The sequence below is a fragment of the Oncorhynchus tshawytscha genome, linkage group LG27, assembly GCF_018296145.1.
Source record: "Oncorhynchus tshawytscha isolate Ot180627B linkage group LG27, Otsh_v2.0, whole genome shotgun sequence".
Taxonomy (NCBI): Eukaryota; Metazoa; Chordata; class Actinopteri; order Salmoniformes; family Salmonidae; genus Oncorhynchus; species Oncorhynchus tshawytscha.
In genome coordinates, this window is record NC_056455.1 from 5958440 (window position 1) to 5977550 (window position 19111).

General features: G+C 44.9%; 2 protein-coding genes across 5 annotated transcripts in view; both read right to left on the reverse strand.

The window, feature by feature from the left end:
• Positions 1–2602: 2602 nt before the first annotated feature.
• On the reverse strand, positions 2603–10477 carry LOC112225936 (WAS/WASL-interacting protein family member 2-like). The gene is given in 9 exon segments (XM_042307338.1): positions 2603–5251; positions 5414–5515; positions 5986–6077; positions 6079–6181; positions 6583–7260; positions 7804–7914; positions 8144–8276; positions 9301–9401; positions 10197–10477. Coding segments are annotated over 8 exon segments (1299 nt in total). The 5' UTR covers positions 9340–9401; positions 10197–10477; the 3' UTR covers positions 2603–5210.
• Positions 10478–14447: 3970 nt separating this feature from the next.
• jupb (junction plakoglobin b) overlaps positions 14448–19111 on the reverse strand; it is an 81573-nt gene continuing 76909 nt past the window's right edge. For all 4 annotated transcript variants that reach the window (XM_042307574.1, XM_042307576.1, XM_042307575.1 and 1 more), the window contains 4 exons: positions 18744–18865; positions 17946–17988; positions 15923–16072; positions 14448–15649 (listed from right to left, as the gene is read on the reverse strand). In XM_042307574.1, the coding sequence (XP_042163508.1) occupies positions 15936–16072; positions 17946–17988; positions 18744–18865 (302 nt within the window). In that variant the 3' untranslated portion in view covers positions 14448–15649; positions 15923–15935. The remainder of the gene's footprint in view (positions 15650–15922; positions 16073–17945; positions 17989–18743; positions 18866–19111) is intronic.

Genomic DNA, 19111 nt, shown 5'->3' on the forward strand with positions numbered 1-19111 from the left:
CCATAGAAATGATACCAAAAATAATTGACTGAAACTTGTTACAAAATGGAGCCAGCCATGATTCACCAAACCATATTTTGAAACAGGAAGCAAAGTACTTCTAAGCATATGTGTTCAGTTCAGTCTCCTCCATCTCCACTAACCAAAGTTAAATTGTATAGATTTTTCTTTCTATTAATAATGTCAAATTAACACCTGTACAGAAAGACTCATGTGAAGGCCAAATGATGCAATTAAAGCCTTTAAGCCTGGGAAAACTCCAGGGATGGATGGCAGACCCTTTTCGATGTACCCGGAGGACCGTTTTCAGCATGTTTTAACCACTCCTATAAAAATGGTAGATTATCAGACACTTAACAAGGTGGTCTGATTTCATAACTACTTAAAACAGGACCCAAGAGATAAATATAAAGATGCAGTCCATTGAAAAAATTACAGGTCCCCTTACACTTCAGTGTTGTGATGCAAACATTCTGGCAAAATGCATAGAATTAAAAAGATAGCTTTGCACACTTTGGCAAACTTTCTCTCAACCAACTTCGAGGTAGCCACCTGCAATGCATTTCAATTAACAGGTGTGCCTTGTTAAAAAGTACATTTGTGGAATTTATTTCCTTCTTAATGTGTTTGAGCCAATCAGTTGTGTTGAGACAAGGTAGGGGTGGTATACAGAAGATAGCCCTATTTGGTAAAAGACAAAGTGCATATTATGGCAGGAACATCTCAAATAAGCAAAGAGAAATGACAGTCCATCATGACTTTAAAACATGAAGATCAGTCAATGTGGAACATTTCAAGAACTTTCATATTTTATTCGTGCAGTCGCAAAAACCATCAAGCGCTATGATGAAACTGGCTCTCATGAGGACCACCACAGGAAAGGAAGACCCAATTATTAATAATACAAAATTCTTGCAACCAATGGGATGTTATATACAGAGCGTTAGGAAAGTATTCAGACCCCTCGACTTTGTCCACATTTTGTTACGTTACAGCCTTATAAATCATTTATTTAATCAATGTGAAAATAAGGCTTTAACCTAACAAAGTGTGTGTGTGTGGGGGGGGGGGGAAATCAAGGGGTCTGAATACTTTCTGAATGCACTGTATATGGGGGATACAACCATGCCAGCTCTGCAGATTTAGCTGCAGAGGCAGAATCATTCGATCATTTGTTTTGGTACTGTCCATATGTACCTTGGTTTTTGGACACCAGTTCAAAAATGGCTGAAGAATTTAAACATTCACATGGAGGGAACTCTGAAAATAGCACTGCTGGGTGATTTGAAAAGTCATCCATCGAATAATACCTTTAGCTCAAATATTTCTTTCAATTTACAATCTGTAGAAACTATGAGAATAGAAAAGGTTCAGAACTTTTGTGAAACATCACAGCAATCAAAACTGGATGGTGTTAAGAGAGATGGGGGATGGGGTTAAGGTGGGACTAAATATAAGATTAGGCCTGGCTCGCAGTCTGCATTCCAATTGATCCCAAAGGTGTTAGATTGGGTTGCGGTCAGGCCTCTGTGCAGGCCTGCCAAGTTCTTCCACACCGATCTCAACAAACCATTTCTGTATGGACCTCGCTTTGTGCAAGGGTGCATTGTCATGCTCAAAAGGGTAAGGGACCCAAACTGTTGCCACCAAGTTAGAAGCACAGTGTTAAGATTTCCCTTCACTGGAACTAAGGGGCCTCGCCTGAACCATGAAAAACAGCCCCAGACCATTATTTCTCCTCCACCAAACTTCAGTTGGCACTATGCATTGGGGCAGGTAGCGTTCTCCTGGCATCTGCCAAACCCAGATTCGTCCATCGGACAGCCAGATGAAAGGTGCTTCATCACTCCAGAGAACGTGCTTCCACTGCTCCAGAGTCCATTGGTGGCGAGCTTTACACCACTCCAGCCGACGCTTGGAATTGCACATGGTGATCTTAGGCTTGTGTGTGGCTCCTCAGCAATGTTCCCGACAGATAGTTCTTGTGCTGACGTTACTTCCTGAGGCAGTTTGGAACTCGGTAGTGAGTGTTGCAACCTAGTATAGACAAGACAATTTTTATGCGCTTCAGCACTTGGCAGTCCCGCTCTGTGAGCTTGTGTGGCCTACCAGTTCACAGGTGAGACGTTATTGCTCCTAGACATTTCCTCTTCGCAATAACAGCGCTTAGGTGACCGGGGCAGCTCTAGCAGGGCAGAAAGGTGGCATCCTATATAAGCTCTTCAGTAATGCCATTCTACTGCTAATGTTTTGCTGTGGAGATTGCATGGCTGTGCACTCGATATTAGACACCTGTCAGCAACAGGTGTGGCTGAAATAGCCGAAGCCACTATAATTAGACGGGGTGTCCACATACTTGTGCATAGTGTTAAAGCTAAGTGTTATTGTCTATTAGTTTACACCAATTTGGGGAACATAAAAGGAAACATTCTTTAAATGATGCAGACAATTACATTGTAGCTTCCATCAATCTACCCCCTAAAAGAAAACTGATGTAATTGTGTAATGTGGGTGAACTATCTTTTTAACCAAAGCCGGTGGCACATTATTGCAACCTGTCATTAATAACAGATGACAAGGGACTGGACAGAGGAAGGAAAAGTTGACTTGTTTCCATCAGTGACATTTTAATTGGTACAACATGTCTGACGCAGAAGGGTGAAATGTACAGAAGGAACCAGGGCCTGGATTATGCCAAGTATGAAATGGAGGGATGAGAAGAAGACACGAATAAGGAGGTTCTCTCAATGTGAGTGCATACTGCTCCTGTTGAAATGGCCACACAGGCCCTCTGACACAGAGAGGGAATACCTAAATAACGACAGAAGGCAAGAGAAAGACATGGAAATACTAACAGTTCGTCACTGGTTTCTGACAAAAGCCTGCCGTCATCTATCCCAGTTTTATTCACTATATTACAAGCTTTATACATATTAACATGTAGAATTGCTATGACTACCGTTTTACCCATGAGGTGTACACACTTAATGATTAGTTTCTTTTTGTATATTTTTTTTAACACATCCTGAATTGACTTACAGCGAATGCGTATGATAAGGCAAAAGACCAGCAAAGGGTTGAAATAAAAAGAGAAAAGTGAGTGACAGTTTAAGGGGGGGGGGGGTTCTGTCACAATGAGGAATAAGACTAACCCGACAAAACAAACAATAGGAACCAATCACAAGTACCAGCCTTAAAAGGTTCACGCCCTTGGGTAACAATGTGCATTTGTTTCAGGCTTGTGGTCAAGTGCATTAAGCAAAGAAAAATGTAGGGACTGCATTACATAAATGTTATTCTGGAAATCAAGTAGATTTTTCTTTTTTCTTTCAAAAGACAGAATGTAGACAACTATGCCTGAGATGAACAACTTGGCTGTTAAATCACTAGTTTGTCCATTCAACCCTCAGCAGAAGAGCTCAAAATTGGTACACAGACCTGCACTGCCCTCTCGCTCAACATTGGCCAAATCCATAATACACAACCGTTTTTTCACTTTTTATTACAAGTTGAAGGGGTACAGCCTCACAACCATGTAACTCCCACTATGGGAAAAACAAAATACTGCCGGCAAGTGGCTATTGTGGGTATCAACATGTGAAATCAGCAGGATAAGGTTTGTATTTGAAAGCATCCATTTACTTACCCCACAACATAATTTCCCACCCCCATCAATTTTGAACAATAAACTCTTGAACTGCTTCCAACTCATTGCCTGGGTTCAGGTGAAGTATTTTAATGTCAATGTAATGGTGCAGTATCCTGTAGCATGCAATGCATTTGAAAAGCGCTGTCATTTTTAAGCTTTATTTTACCTTTATTTAACCAGGCAAGTCAGTTAATAACAAATTCTTATTTTCAATGACAGCCTAGGAACAGTGGGTTAACTGGTCTAGGAACAGTGGGTTAACTGCCTGTTCAGGGGCAGAATGACAGATCCATACCTTGTCAGCTCGGGGGTTTGAACTTGCAACCTTCCGGTTACTAGTCCAACGCTCTAACCACTAGGCTGCCCTGCCGCCCCGGCTAGGGAGCTAGTGGGGTTGTAGTGTTGAGTTAGTTGTGAAATGGTTTCAGTGACCCAGACTAGTGTTTAAAGGCATAATAACCCTTCTGCTTTGCATTTAGGACAACTAACAAGCTCACCTTTGTGCATTTTGTCAAGACAAGACACACTGAAAAAGAAAAACATGCATCTATCTGGTTAGTCTTTTTCTGCACAGTGAGGAAGGGAGGGAGAGATTCCTTGCTGCAAGATCCCATACATGTGCACTATCATTCTCAACAGGATGACTTTTTTCACAAACCAACGATTGTCCCAGGTGTTGATTACTGCCAACCATCACAGAGAACATATGGAACTATTGCTTTTGTCAGTCCACCATTCCAACCAGTCATAAGAGAACCCCATGACAAGCCTTGCAACAGGGAGACAGGATGGGGGATATGAGCTGTTCCCAGTTCAGTTCGGACTTAGTTGGCACTTTTGGAAAGAACCTCTTATCTTCTCCAGTTCTCTGTTCCACCGTATACCTGAGGGAACTTTCAAACAGTTGCAGTTCCCTCCATTGGCAAGGGGTGCAGTCGTCCCCAAAAGTCACTCACCTTTAGACACTTAGGACCAGGCTGTAGAGTCACCGCCGTTAGGACCAGGCTGTAGAGTCACCGCCGTTAGGACCAGGCTGTAGAGTCACCGCCGTTAGGACCAGGCTGTAGAGTCACCGCCGTTAGGACCAGGCTGTTAGGACCAGTCACTGGTTTCTTCTGACTGGTGTTCTCCCGTTTGATGGTGATGTGGGGCTCTCACAGTGCATACTCTGACGTGGAGCCCGTTTGGTAAGGAGATGAATGTCTATCATACCGGTGTCAAAGTGTTCCCCATCCACACACGAGCCTGGAAACACTATGAATGGGTAAGTATGCCTTTGTGATTAAACAGGGCAAGTTCACCCACGCGGACACAGGCTGGGAATGGCATAAGTAAACTGCCAAACTCCACCTCCAAATGGAGTGAGACTGCCATAGAAAAAAATCCCTGGGCTATTTTCAAGGGCGAGCGTGTGAGTGAATGGTTGTGGAGCTTAGGTGAAATGTTGTCAAATGAGAAGCATGTATATGTTATATGCTGTAGGTTCCATGTGAGAAAGTTGTTTGTGTGTGTGTGTGTAACCCTTGTCTCCTGTACACTAGAAGTGACAGAGTCTCAGTGTTCACCTTCCCACAGGTGGTGCAGGAGGAGCTCCCCTCATCACTGCCAAAGAAACAATAAAACTGTTACAATAAACTATAGGCCTATGGGGAAAATATTGATATTCCTTTCATGTAAAAAAAAGAAAAAAAGAAAGTACACCAGAAAATCTGTGTGTACGTGACTTATTGGCATGTTGCGTCACACTGATAAGTGAGCCCTCACCTCTGTTGGCTTTGCTGGGGTAGATCTTGGTGAAGTGCCGGTACTCCTCTGGAGCAGGGAAGTCATCCAGAGGGTGGAAAGAATACTTGGACTCAAAGTCATCTGAGGGAGAGAAGGTTAGGAAGTTGACCGTTCAGGTCAGGAGTGGTGGTCAAGGCCATTGAGGGGCAAAAGGGGAGGAGAGGATAGAAAGAACAGTAGGGAAGAGTGAAGTGTCGGTCGTTCTCAATCCCCTTTTGTATTGATCCAAATTGTTCCACCCAAAGGAGCCATGGATCAAGTGCCCTGAAGCACGAGAGATTAATCAGCTCTCACAAATAAAATAAAAGTGTATATAACAATTTTTTTTTTTAAAGTCAGTTTACCCTTTACCCAACTGAAATTGATTTGACCAACTCCGATGCATAGTTTCCCATTCTCTTTCACAGATCCAATACTTACGTGGACTGCAACATTTTATACATTCCAAAAGACTCCAAAGTAGATTAATAACCAACTCTCATTTTTTTAGTCAATGCAGAGGGAAACCAAATTTGAGGTCAGGTGATGCAGTATGGGGGAAGAAGACTCACCTACGAAGGAGCGGGAAATGGAGGTGTGTCCATTGCGGATAGGTGGGGGAGGGGGCGGGGGTCCGGCAGGGGTACGGGAGGGAGGAGGGGGGCTTGCCACGGCTATGAGGCTCTGAAGGGCTACCTCTGTAGGGGGGTGGTGGAGGGGGGGCATCCCGACCACCGTTTCGTTGACTCGACCCAGGCGGGGGTGGAGCTGTACAGAAAACGAACGGTACAGTCATTAAGGACTAATAGAGAAGCCACACTGGCTACCCATCAGTCATTACAATACAACAGTAAGACAGGAACGCTAGAAAAACACTGTAGGCCTGTCGTGACACGCCACTGTCCTGACTGTAGCACCACACCTTGCCACACTACTTTATCTACACTCGTTTAAAATGTCTACACTAATAAACAACCACCCCTCCTCGCTTGCCTCATATTATGATAGGTGATTGACAAGAGAAGATCGAGGTTAAACGAGGCAAAGCAAGAATTGTGACACAGCACAGCGAGAAAAATATTTAGAACTTAATGGACTTGAAATGGGACTGGCACTAACCCAGCTCCATTACAGGTAAAGGAACAAGGAGAGCACTAGTAGCAACACACCTGCTCCTCTACCGGGGGGCTCACGGACTGGGGGGGGTGGGCGTCCGCCTGGCGGGGAGGGGGAGGGAGGCGGGGGTGGCGCTTGCCCACGGGTTGGAGTGTGTCCAGGTCCGGGCGACGGCTTCTTGCTGAGGGAGTTGTGTCTCTGAGGTAGCTCCGGGGCGGCTTCGTTAACCGGGCTGGAGGGGCCGTTGGTCATGGGCTGGCGGTACGGGGGAGGAGGTGGACCCAGAGAGGAGGAAGAGGAGGATGCAGAGGAGCCCCCTGACGTCAGGGGCCGGCGGTTGTTGTTGGGAGAAGGGGGTGGAGGAGGGGCGCTGTTGCGGGCCGGCACCGGGGATGTCCCCCTCTGTCCTGGCGTGGGAGGGAGGGGCTTCTCCCGGTTGTAGGAGGGGGCGGATGGTGGCGCCTTCTGAGTCGGGGCAGGGGGTGCGTTGCCCCGGCGAGAGAAAGGGGGAGGAGGTGGAGGGGCAGAGGAGCTGTGCTTCATGCCACTGTTAGGGCTGCCTCCGCTGAGGGGGCGGGAGAGGTCGGGGAGAGAGGGCCTCTGGGATCGGGAGTGCTCCGGGGGAGAGGCCTGTTGGGCTGAGCAGTCTGTGTTGTCCTGGCGAACAGGGGGTCGAGGAGCAGCGGGGCGCGTGCCAGGAGGCGTCAGGGCTGACCTGCCAACCGAACCATCTGCACCAAAAAAATAAAAAATAAAGTCATCAGCAATTCATACATGAACAGAGAAACATTAGGACATTTCTCAGTCCAGAGTTACTACAGAACAGAAATGTCTTATGTTGTTTTATTCATCATAATCCATTTCCTAATATTTTCTCCCTGACAGAGGGTAAGGCCTTTCTTATGATGAAATCTAAGACTAATGCAGACGTGCAGGTTAGGGAACTCATTATTGTGAATCAGAAAATCTCCTTCAGCCATGTTTGTCAGATCTATTACAGCCCTGCCCTCTGACAACACTGAAACCTGACGTGCCCCATCTAAGCAGTCAAAGACCAGTGCTGATTTTTCAACCAATTGCAATCGTGTTTTGACGAAGAAGCTTGCTCCCAAACTTGTCAGAGATAAATGTAACGGAAGGGAATTAAATTGCTGTGCTAAACCTTCTTCTTCAGCACAAGTTTGACGGACCACTCATTCGGCGGTCCAGATTGTTTTGGGAAATCTTTGTAAGTGACACCATCAGTAAAAACAGTTTAGATATTAAATACTTGCCTCCGACTGGTCTCAATTTAGGCACACCTGCCTGGAAAATACCTCCCATCGGCTGAATGACCCCTGACGATCCTCCTCCGCCTACATTACTAACGCCATCTCCTTTAGGATCTGGACAGGGAAGAAAGGGAAGAAAACAAGGGAAGAAAACAAGGTTAAATGACATACATTACAATATTAACCTATTATATGTATAATTACACTCATGGTCTCTCCATGCACTACCCTAGCATCATCAGTTCTGTGCTTCTTACTTCCATCCAATCAGATTAGTCAGTAAAACACCACCAGAATAGTAGATCTGTTACAAGGGTGAACCTTAGTGGTGCCGTGGCCTTACTTTCTAAGATGGGTGCGCTCCTGTCATTTACCACGCCGACCTTCTTCAGCTTGGCCCCTTTGTGGATGTCCCCGAGCAGGGCTCCTCTGCCTTTGGCCTCATCTCGGTTGAGCTTAGGTGGGGTGGTGTTGGCCTGCAAGGGGGGAGGGGAAGAGAGAGCCCGCGTGCCCTCTAGTTAGCTCAGCATAGCACACTTTATGCTACCGTAGAACAGACCCGAGTACACAACCCAATTTCTCGTGGACAGACTACATAAACGGTACAGTAGATCTGTCATGATACAACGGGATGTGTATGATAACGAGCAGCATTAGTTTGGGTGCTTTGGACAAATCACGATTTCAGAGGAGGCTTTCGAAATTGGGATGGGGAGGGGCCATTCGGCCCATAGACTTGGTGTAACGAGCCAAGATTATACATAGCCTGACAGGTAACAGCTTGCAGAAAGCCATGTCACAGTTGGTGCAAGGGAATTAGCCGGGTAGAACGTGTCCTCGAGGGGCTACAGCACAATACATTTTTAGAAGATTTATATTTTGTGAGTCCTTCACATCAAGTCATTAATTAGTTGTCCATTGCATAAATCCATATCGTTATGCAGCCCCATCTGCAGAGGCCTGGTCGGTTGACTGCTCATTATGTGAATTACTTCATGTGTAAACATTTTTTTTTTTGAGGATGATTACATGAGCGAGCAGCGCTAATCACCAGAACTGCTCTGCTACGTCCCGAATGGCACCCTATTCATTAAATTAGTGCACTACTTTTGACCAGAGCCCTATGGGCCCGGGTCAAAAGCAGTGCACTATTAAAGCGAATAGGGTGCCATTTGAGACACAACCTCTGATTGGGTTTGGCAGGGAAAGGATAGCACATACAATCACAGGCCACGAGGAGAGCTCATTTCAGATTTCAGTAGTGTGCTCTCTGAACAAGGTAAAAAAATTCAGCTTCACAATACCAGTGAAAAAGGGATCTGAGAGTTGTCAAGTTGGTTACAACTAATTTATGTAAACTACACTAGAGCTAGGCCTACATCATGGCTCATACCATTAAATATGTCCCTATCATTTGTTTGACAGATACAGTTTGCTATTAGATCCACAGGAAACATTTTGCATCCAGGTGACACATTGCATACTTGAATAAGGTCTTACCTGACTGAGGGTGGGGGGCGGAGGGGGGGGAATGGGCATCCTGACCTGCTCAACAAGTCTTGTGGATGGCCTGGGGTCTCAGATACAAACTCAGTCACCACCTGCAATAAACGCAGAAAAACATGTTTCAGAGTCATCTAGTGACATATTTCAGTCTTATCTAGCATGAATTTGTCAACTAGTATAGTTCGCTAAGTAGAAGTGGTTCACTTTGATTTGATTGTTTCCCTTGCAATAAATTAGATTTTAAACCACGCAGCTAGTCATCTAATAAACGTTAACATACTGGTTTCATGTGACGTTACTGATGACGTCTTCACTTCGTTAGCAAGTTGGCCTATCTAGCTAGCTAGTTATGCTAGCAGAGGGCTAACGTTGGGTCAGTGCTGCTGTGTAATGGAAATGAGCCGACTGTAGATAGCGTTAAATCATCCAACAGTGTGACGTCTCCAAATAAACCTGGTCATCGGTAGCTAGGTCCGATTAGCCAATAGTTAGTATAAATCGGTTGACTAACGTTAGGTAGCAAGCTCACAAATGTAACGTTAGCTAGCTAACCAATTAGCATACAAACTTGAAGCCATTGCGGCGGCCCTTCAGCAAAAGGATAAGCTAACTCCATACATAACAGCTCAACTAGCTAACCATCTTCTAGTAAAGTATGGCTACAATACATCCTAACAAACGTAACGTTCGCTATGAATCTCAGCTATATCGTACATGGCGCGAACTCATCATGGCTATCATGTTTGGCTAATGTTCCTGGCTATCATGTTAGCTAACTACAGGATCTCTTGCGAGCTAACTACCTGGGTTAGCTTGCCAGAGTTGGCAACCTTTGCAAATTAGATTAATTAGGCGAATTGCTAGCGAGATTGCTTCAGAATGCAACTTACTCCAGTTTCTTAGCAGCCCATTCGTTTGATATTTGACGTTTTAACTCATATTAGTTTCTTCGTTCTCGGTAGTTCCTTCATCTCAAGTGTATTAATAAGTTTCAAGCTGGCCATTGATATTTCACTCCTGCATTCACGCACACGCCCCTTCACTTGCAGCAGAGAAGATGGAAGTGTGCAGATGGAAATGCCCAGAGATGGTAAAGAAAACGAGACACCCCACTCCCTATTTTTTCGAGTCGGGGCTGGCACCACCGTGGTCTACCTATTGCCCCCGCCCCGCGGAGGGGGAGCCCCCAGAAACGTAACATCTTTCTAGGACAGGGAGGGGGCAATAGGGCACCAATGAGCGGTTCCAGGAAGTGAATTCTCAATAAAATCACCCGTTGTGATAAATATTATCGATAGCAATATTACTGTACAACGTACAATTCGTATGTTGATGTAGTGCCCATTGGTTAAGAATGTTTCAAACTCTGTCTTGAGAAGTCATGTCTTTACCGTCACTTTCTGCCACAAAGAGCACAAAATAACTACACGCACCATGAGCCTTGAGGTCAGTATCGTCAGAACACGTCACTTTACAGAGAACGATAGAGGCCTCTAATGGCCAAAAGGCTATATTCGCATGGCCAGCGCCATTGAGGGCTTCCACCATGCTTCTGCTATTTTAAAGTAGTCATAGTAGTCAACTGGGTGGGGATTCCTAAGGGTTGTTGTTGCCTCAATGGTGCTGCCCATGCTGTCACCGACTATAATGGCGCAGATATAAAGATGAGTCCTCTATCTATCTCCATGTATATTTTTTAAATATTTTTTATCTCATTTTCCATCTACGGACTGAACATACTCTCCTGCAACCCGCCTCACCCAATGTGGTATGGATCTGCTAGTTTTATACTTTAGAACCGGAACCCCCTTCAGACCACACTATCTACCTAGAAAGTTTTCATCGTATTTTTCGTAGCTGTCTACATACCACCACAGACCAATGCTGGCACTAAAACCGCACTCAATTTTATTTATTTATTTCACCTTTATTTAACCAGGTTGGCTAGTTGAGAACAAGTTCTCATTTACAACTGCGACCTGGCCAAGACAAAGCAAAGCAATGCGACACAAACAACAACACAGAGTTACACATGGAATAAACAAGCATACAGTCAATAACACAATAGGAAATAAGTCTATATACAGTGTGTGCATAAGCAAACAGGAAACAATTTTACCTCATTTTTATCAGCATGTTAAATGTGCATCCAGAGGGAAAACAATTCTAGACCACCTTTACTCCACACACAGAGACATGTACAAAGCTCTCCCTCGCCCTCCATTTGGCAAATCTGACCATAATTCTATTCTCCTGATTCCTGCTTACAAGCAAATATTCAAGCAGGAAGCACCAGTGACTACTTTTTTAAAAAAGTGGTCAGATGAGGCAGATGCTAAACTACAGGACTGTTTTGCTAGCACAGACTGAAATTCCGGGATTCTTCCGATGGCATTGAGGAGTACACCACATCAGTCACTGGCTTTATCGATAGGAGCATTGAGGAAATGCCCCCATAGTGACTGTATGTACATACCCTAATCAGAAGCCATGGATTACAGGCAACATTCGCACTGAGCTAAAGCGTAGAGCTGCCGCTTCAAGGAGCGGGACTCTAATCCAGAAGTTTATAAGAAATCCCGCTATGCCCTCAGAAGAACCATCAAACAGGCGAAGCGTTAATACAGGACTAAGAATGTCAGAATAATAGTAGAGAGAATGATTTATTTCAGCTTTTATTTCTTTCATCACATTCCCAGTGGGTCAGAAGTTTACATACACTCAATTAGTATTTGGTAGCATTGCCTTTAAATTGTTTAACTTGGGTCAAATGTTTCGGGTAGCCTTCCACAAGCTTCCCACAATAAGATGGGTGGATTTTGGCCCATTCCTCCTGACACAGCTGGTGTAACTGAGTCAGGTTTGTAGGCCTCCTTGCTCGCACATGATTTTTCAGTTCTGCCCACAAATTTTCTATAGGATGGAGGTCAGGGCTTTGTGATGGCCACTCCAATACCTTGACTTTGTTGTCCTTAAGCCATTTTGCCACAACTTTGGAAGTATGCTTGGGCATTGTCCATTTGGAAGACCCATTTGCGACCAAGCTTTAACTTCCTGACTGATGTCTTTAGATGTTGCTTCAATATATCCACATAATTTTCCTACCTCATGATGCCATCTATTTTGTGAAGTGCACCAGTCCCTCCTGCATCAAAGCACCCCCACAACATGATGCTGCCTGTGCTTCACAGTTGGGATGGTGTTCTTTGGCTTGCAAGCCTCCCCCTTTTCCTCCAAACATAATGATGGTCATTACTGCCAAACAGTTCTATTTTTGTTTCATCAGACCAGAGGACATTTCTCCAAAAAGTACGATCTTTGTCCCCATGTGCAGTTGCAAACCGTAGTTAGTTGTTTTTAATGGCAGTTTTGGAGCAGTGGCTTCTTCCTTGCTGAGTGGCCTTTCAGGTTATGTCGAAATAGGATTAATTTTACAGTGAATATGGATACTTTTGTACCTGTTTCCTCCAGCGTCTTCACAAGATCCTTTGCTGTTGTTCTGGGATTGATTTGCACTTTTCGCACCAAAGTACTTTCATCTCTAGGAGACATAACGCGTCTCCTTCCTGAGCCATATGACGGCTGCGTGGTCCCATGGTGTTTATACTTGTGTACTATTGTTTGTACAGATGAACGTGGTACCTTCAGGCATTTGGAAATTTCTCCTGAGGATGAACCAGACTTGTGGAGGTCAAATACATTTTTTCTGAGGTCTTGGCTGATTTCTTTTGATTTTCCCATGATGTCAAGCAAAGAGGCACTGAGTTTGAAGGTAGGCCTTGAAATACATTCACAGGTACACCTCCAGTTGACTCAAATTATGTCAGCCTATCAGAAGCTTCTAAAGCCATGACATCACGTTTTGGAATTTTCCAAGCTGTTTAAAGGCACAGTCAACTTAATGTATGTAAATTCTGACCCATTGGAATTGTGATACAGTGAATTATAAGTGAAATAATCTGTCTGTAAACAATTGTTGGAAAATGACTTGTGTCATGCACAAAGTAGATGGCCAAGCTTCCTGACATCCAGGACCTCTATACCAGGTGGTGTCAGAGGAAGGTCCTAAAAATTGTCAAAGAATACAGCCACCCTAGTCAGAGACTGCTCTCTCTGCTACCGCACGGCAAGCGGTTCCCGGAGCACCAAGTCTAGGTCCATGACATGACAACATGGCTTCTAAACAGCTTCTACCCCCAAGCCATAAGATTCCTGAACATCTATTCAAATGGCTACCCAGAATATTTGCATCCCCCCTTCTGTGCTGCTGCTACTCTCTGTTATTATCTATGCGTATGCCTACATGTACATATTACCTCAATTACCTCAACACCGCACATTGACTCTGTACCGGTACCCCCTGTAAATAGCCCCGATATATTTATTTACTGCTACTCTTTTAAGTATTTGTTATTCTTATCTCTTACTTTAAAAAAATAATAATAATTTATAGGTATTTTCTTAAAACTGCATTTTTGGTTAAGGACTTGTAATTATGCATTTCACCTGTTGTATGAGGCGCATGTGACAAATACAATCTGATTTGATTTGAGATGGAAACGTCAGACATCCTGCCCAGTGAATTACCACAACAGTCACTTGGTGGCAGTAGGCCTATACTGTATGAAGTCGGGAGACAGACACACAACCACTGACTGCCTCCTTTCTCTTATGTTATCCCAGAAATCCTATCCCTATAATCAATGCTGAATCTCTACCTTCTCTTTATACACTTTATTTCATACTTCTCCCTTTTTTTCATGGCTCGGATACATTGGAGCCGTAACCCGGATCCGATTCAATGGCGCCGTTTCAAGCTGTGGGTGAGTTTATCCGGTACGATCTCCCTCTGTTACATGCACAGATGAATAGGGGTTAGTTATCAGCATATTCATCATAAGCGTTGGGGTTGTTATTACTATTTGAAACCCGAATGTGGTACTGCGAGGGCAGATTTCCTGCCTCTTAGGGACAAATGGGGGCGCTGTGAGACAGAGTTTCCTTTGGATTCTTCACCGCCAGGCTGCAGTGGTTTCAAAGGCTGGAGTTCGGGCCTTGCTTGACTGACAGTGGGTGAAAGCAATAATGACCTCAAGGCTAAATAAGATCCAATTAGCCACACAAATACACAGGAGACAGGCTAGTTAATATAGTTTGTTTATTTGAAAAAAAGTTTCAAACTAAAAATGTTCTGTAAAAATGCATATTCATAGTGTTAATTTCCCCTTCATTCATATGGTACACTCCTCTCTTATCAACATCATCCTTCGATCATCCCTCGTTTTCCTTTGCCTTTTCTATCGTTTGGTAGGTAGGAATGTGCAGCGGGGTCGCTATGGAACACACACTCTACAAACAACAGGATCACGATTACTGCTTCCCTCCACACAACCCCCCCACCCAATCAAAATAGAAAATAAACAGAAAGCTGTATGATTATCATCGTCACAAAATAAATCTCTTTGGCATACACCCCCTGCCTCTTACCTCAGTAAAACACACTCCCAATCTTCCTCCCCGCCTCCCCCAAACCCCCAGGAATCAAGACAAAATCAAAAACATCTTCCATAACAACGCACATACTTTGTGGAAACGTCAGTTGTAAGTAGCTGTAAAAGGGTGCGGGCCTGCCAGACATGACGTTTTGGGTCGTACACACATTTTTATGTTGAAGCACAATGTATTAGTCCACGATGCATATGTATGCGGTGTCGGTTGAGTGTCTGCAACTGTTAGTGAGCAAGACCGGTCCACAGGAACAGAGGGTGCACCAACCGCACCAGCTGAAGTTGTGGTCCAGTGTGCTTGGGAGACCACTCGACGGGGAGAGAGTGGTTGTGGACAAACCTTCCGGGGGGGTGCTTGTCTCGGAACCTCAGGCCCAGCAGCAGTCTGGATCATGGACTGCACTGGACTGGGGGGGGATAGACAGCACTGCTGGGCCTGAGCACTCATTACGTGATGAATAGGATTTCTTGTCTGAACTCAATGTTACTGGTTATTGTCGAGGACTACTGTATGTGGCTCTGCATACCGCCATGTAAATTATACGCATGACGAAAATGTAAAAAAATGTGCAAGGTAAATATGCAAGGAAACGCCTAAAACCAACACAGCATCTGAAAGTTAAATTTCAATTTCCCGCCACATTAACTGTAACAAAGCAACTTTTCATTTTGAGGAACACTAAATTATTTTTTTCTTTTTTTCTTACATTTTTCTGGTGTTTTCTGACAACAATTGGTCAATGTCTCCCCATGAAATAGGAGTTTCCCTTTGTGAAATCCTCGTTCAGCTGTCCCTCCATGGTGTTCATGCCAATTTCACTCCTTCCATTTTGGGCCTTCAATGGAAGAGGCAGTTATTTAGACATAAGTCATGTTTCATGCGTGTCTTAAAATGTTGCAATTATGGTATGTTGAGGTATTCGTGTGTGTACTATGCAATTGACTATGTCACTACAGAGCTGAGCTGTCTGTTTTTTTTTACAGCCATTCTGGGCGTGTGTGTTTGTGTGTGCTGGGGAAAGTACGGGCTGAGTCTGTGCATTAGAGGAGTGCTGTGTAGCTGTGTGTGTGTGTGTGTGTGTGTGTAAGTATGCATCCATATCACTGACCTTGCACTGTGTGTTAGAGTGGCTCTGGGTAGGCCTGTCGGGGATCATAGGCCATCTCAGGCATGTACTGCTCATGCATCTCCGCTTCCAGTGGCATCCCGTCCACGCCCAGGTCAGAGTAGCCGTAGGGGGGGTAGCCTCCATCCAGCTCTGAGGGGAAGGAGGGCGAGAGAGATGAGAGAAATATAGAATTCACAGGCCAACAGAGAGGCAAGCTCATCTGGTGGATTGACACTGACAGACGGTGTGCAAGCATCCAAATTATTAGACAGGCAGTCAGAAAGGGGCTTTGCTCCCATCAGCAGGCGTTTTCCTGTGACGGATGGATAGAAGAGCAGGAATAACAATCTCTTCACCTTCACCTCTATTCTATTCCATTAATGCTATTTCATACCCTGTTTAATAATGTGAGCACTGCAATATGGATAAAGCGTCAGCAGCGAAAGGACGGATGGTGACTAATGTACCACACACGCGCACGCACGCACACTGGGGGATATAGGAGGGATAGAGTTCAGAATTATAATTAAAGATATTGAGATGAGGAGGATTTACTGTATGCAGAGAGAGGGATGGATGAGAGGAGAGGAAGACAGAGTGGAGATTCACAACTAGGACATATGACAAAGGCCTGAAGCTTAACTGGAGAAAGACGCCGTATGACTGCAAAGAGATAAAGTAGTGACCGATAGAGCTAGGGGGAAAAAAACAAAAGATAAATTCACCAGATAGAGAGAGTGCCAGTGTTTTCTGTAGAGAAGAAGTGTTACGCAATCACAGAAAGGCGGGAGGGAGCATTAGCCGAGCAGTGGAAAAGAGAGAGTGTGTGTCAACTCGGCAGCGTGTGTGTGAGAGAGAGAGAAAGAGCGGGATAGAGTGCGGGAGATCGCTTGACGATGATAGATGGCCAGTTAATGGAAATGTAAATGACATGGAAATGTGACCAGAGGGGAAATAGATAGATACCTCTGTGAATTTAATTCCATCCCAGATGACAGCACCCCCCTCTCCAGGGCATGGAGGGAGCAGACACATCAGAGAGAAACACACACACACATGAACGGACATGAATGCACGCACGCACACACACCCACACTCTCCGCAGTGTGGCCAGGGGGCCGAGTACATTGTATAAACAGCAGGGGTCCCCCACACTCCCTGGGGTCTGATGGACTGCTGAGGGGAAAAGGACAAGACCTGGCTCCGGCTTTCTATAGACACGTGTCTCTCGTTTCCCTCCTCTCTGATGCTCACTACTGTGTGTGTATGTGTACGCGTGTAAATGAGAGAGAAACTCAATTATTTCTTTTTTTTCTTTTCTTCCACTCATGTTCAAGTAAGTGTTTGTGTGTGTGCGTGACTAGTGAGACGAGGGCAGACTTTGCTGTGACATTGCTTGCGCGTTGACTTAATGAACACCCTCTGGAACACACAGTCCACTGTCACTCGTCACAGCCACTAACAGGAAACCAATCAAGTGGCACTTAACCTAAATGCGGTCTGACGCTGGTGTGTGTGTGTGTGTGTGTGTGTGTGTGTCAATCCATTTCAATCCGTGTGTGTCAATCCATCTCTGCCTCTTTCTCTTCTGGTCTGCAATCTAACTCGCTCTTGCCTTTTTTTTTTTTTTTGGGTGAAACGCAGTAGTGTAATGTAAGATGTTCATTGCAGTAGTATAATTAAGCATTAAGGCCTGAGGAGGTGTGGTATGTGGCTGATGCACCATGGCGAAGGGCTGTTCTTACGGACGACGCAACGCAGAGTGCCTGGATACAGACATTAGCCGTGGTGTTTTGGCCATATACCGCAAACCCCCAAGGTGCTATTATAAACTGGTTACCAACACAATTAGACCAGTAAATAGTAAATATTTGTTATACCCATGGTATGCAGTCTGATATACCACGGCTTTCAGTCAATCAGCATTCAGGGCTTGAACCATCTGGTTTATAATATAGCATAGTATACAATAGTGGTGTACATTGGTGTATTGTACTGTAAGATAGGACTGGTCCACACTCACCATCTGCCAAGTATGCAGCTTGCATGGGTACAGCATTGTGGGCCTGGAGAGAAAGAGAGAGATTTAGAAATATTCATGTAAATCTGTACCATTCTAGCTTCAAAACACGATACTTTCACCGATCCCCTTCAAAAAAAAAACGACAGAGGCAGACGTTGACTTTACACCTGGTGCCCACGACGCTCAGTCATTAAATCTATCCCTTTGGAGGTCGATACTTCCTCATGGCGGATGTAGTGTAAACAGTATACCTGTCTGCTTTGGGCCTCCCAGTCTCCTTTCCCCTTGACAACCTGATGAGTCAGCAGGTTCCCGGCTCGATGTGATTGATTCACACCTGGGCCAGATCCGCCACTAATCCAATCGGTGAGCCTCGATAGTGGTAATTATCCAATGAGCTTTGGGAGCCTGTGGCGAAGTGTGGGGCTCGGAGATACTTAGCGCATTAGGAATGCCGGTTTTGAAATCATGTTCAAACACTAGATATAGTTAGTTGTCGGCGATTCATTCTTATAGTAATGTAAGCATGGAAGGTAAACATACAGATTGATTACTGAGTGGTATCGATTGTGTCATGGTGTGGCGTGTATTTTGATTTTGCTACAGTTCTTCCCTGAAGCAATGACTGACCTGAGAAATATTGGATTGGTTTAAAGCAATCCCAGGGTGGAGGCCAGTCAAGCCCCTATAGACAACTGAGATGAACCTTAAAGGTGTTCAAACAGGGCCAGCCACTACTGACTGATCCTTGTACTGATCGCTCCCAGGCTATAGGCTGCGTCAGAGGCAGATGCTTACCATCTCCCAGGCCGCAGGGTCGTGTTTGAACAGTGAGTGGGTGAGCTCCACGGACACACGCTTCCTGTAGTCGGAACTCTTGTCCTCCGAGATACGGAAGAGAACGGCTGCCGCATAGGTGGCTGTGAGGGAGAGGTCGGGGAGAGACGTGGAAAGAGGGGGGGAGAGAAGAAGGAAGAGATATCAAGAGGTTGTTTGTCAGTGCCTCTATGCTACAACAGATATGATGAGTACTCAAAATGCTAATGGGGTACATTGAGAAACATTGAGAAAGTGAGATGGGCAGAGAGAGGTGGGAGGCAGAGATATAGAGAGATTTAAAGAGACAGAGAGTCATGTTTGATTAGTCAGCACACATTATTAAAAGG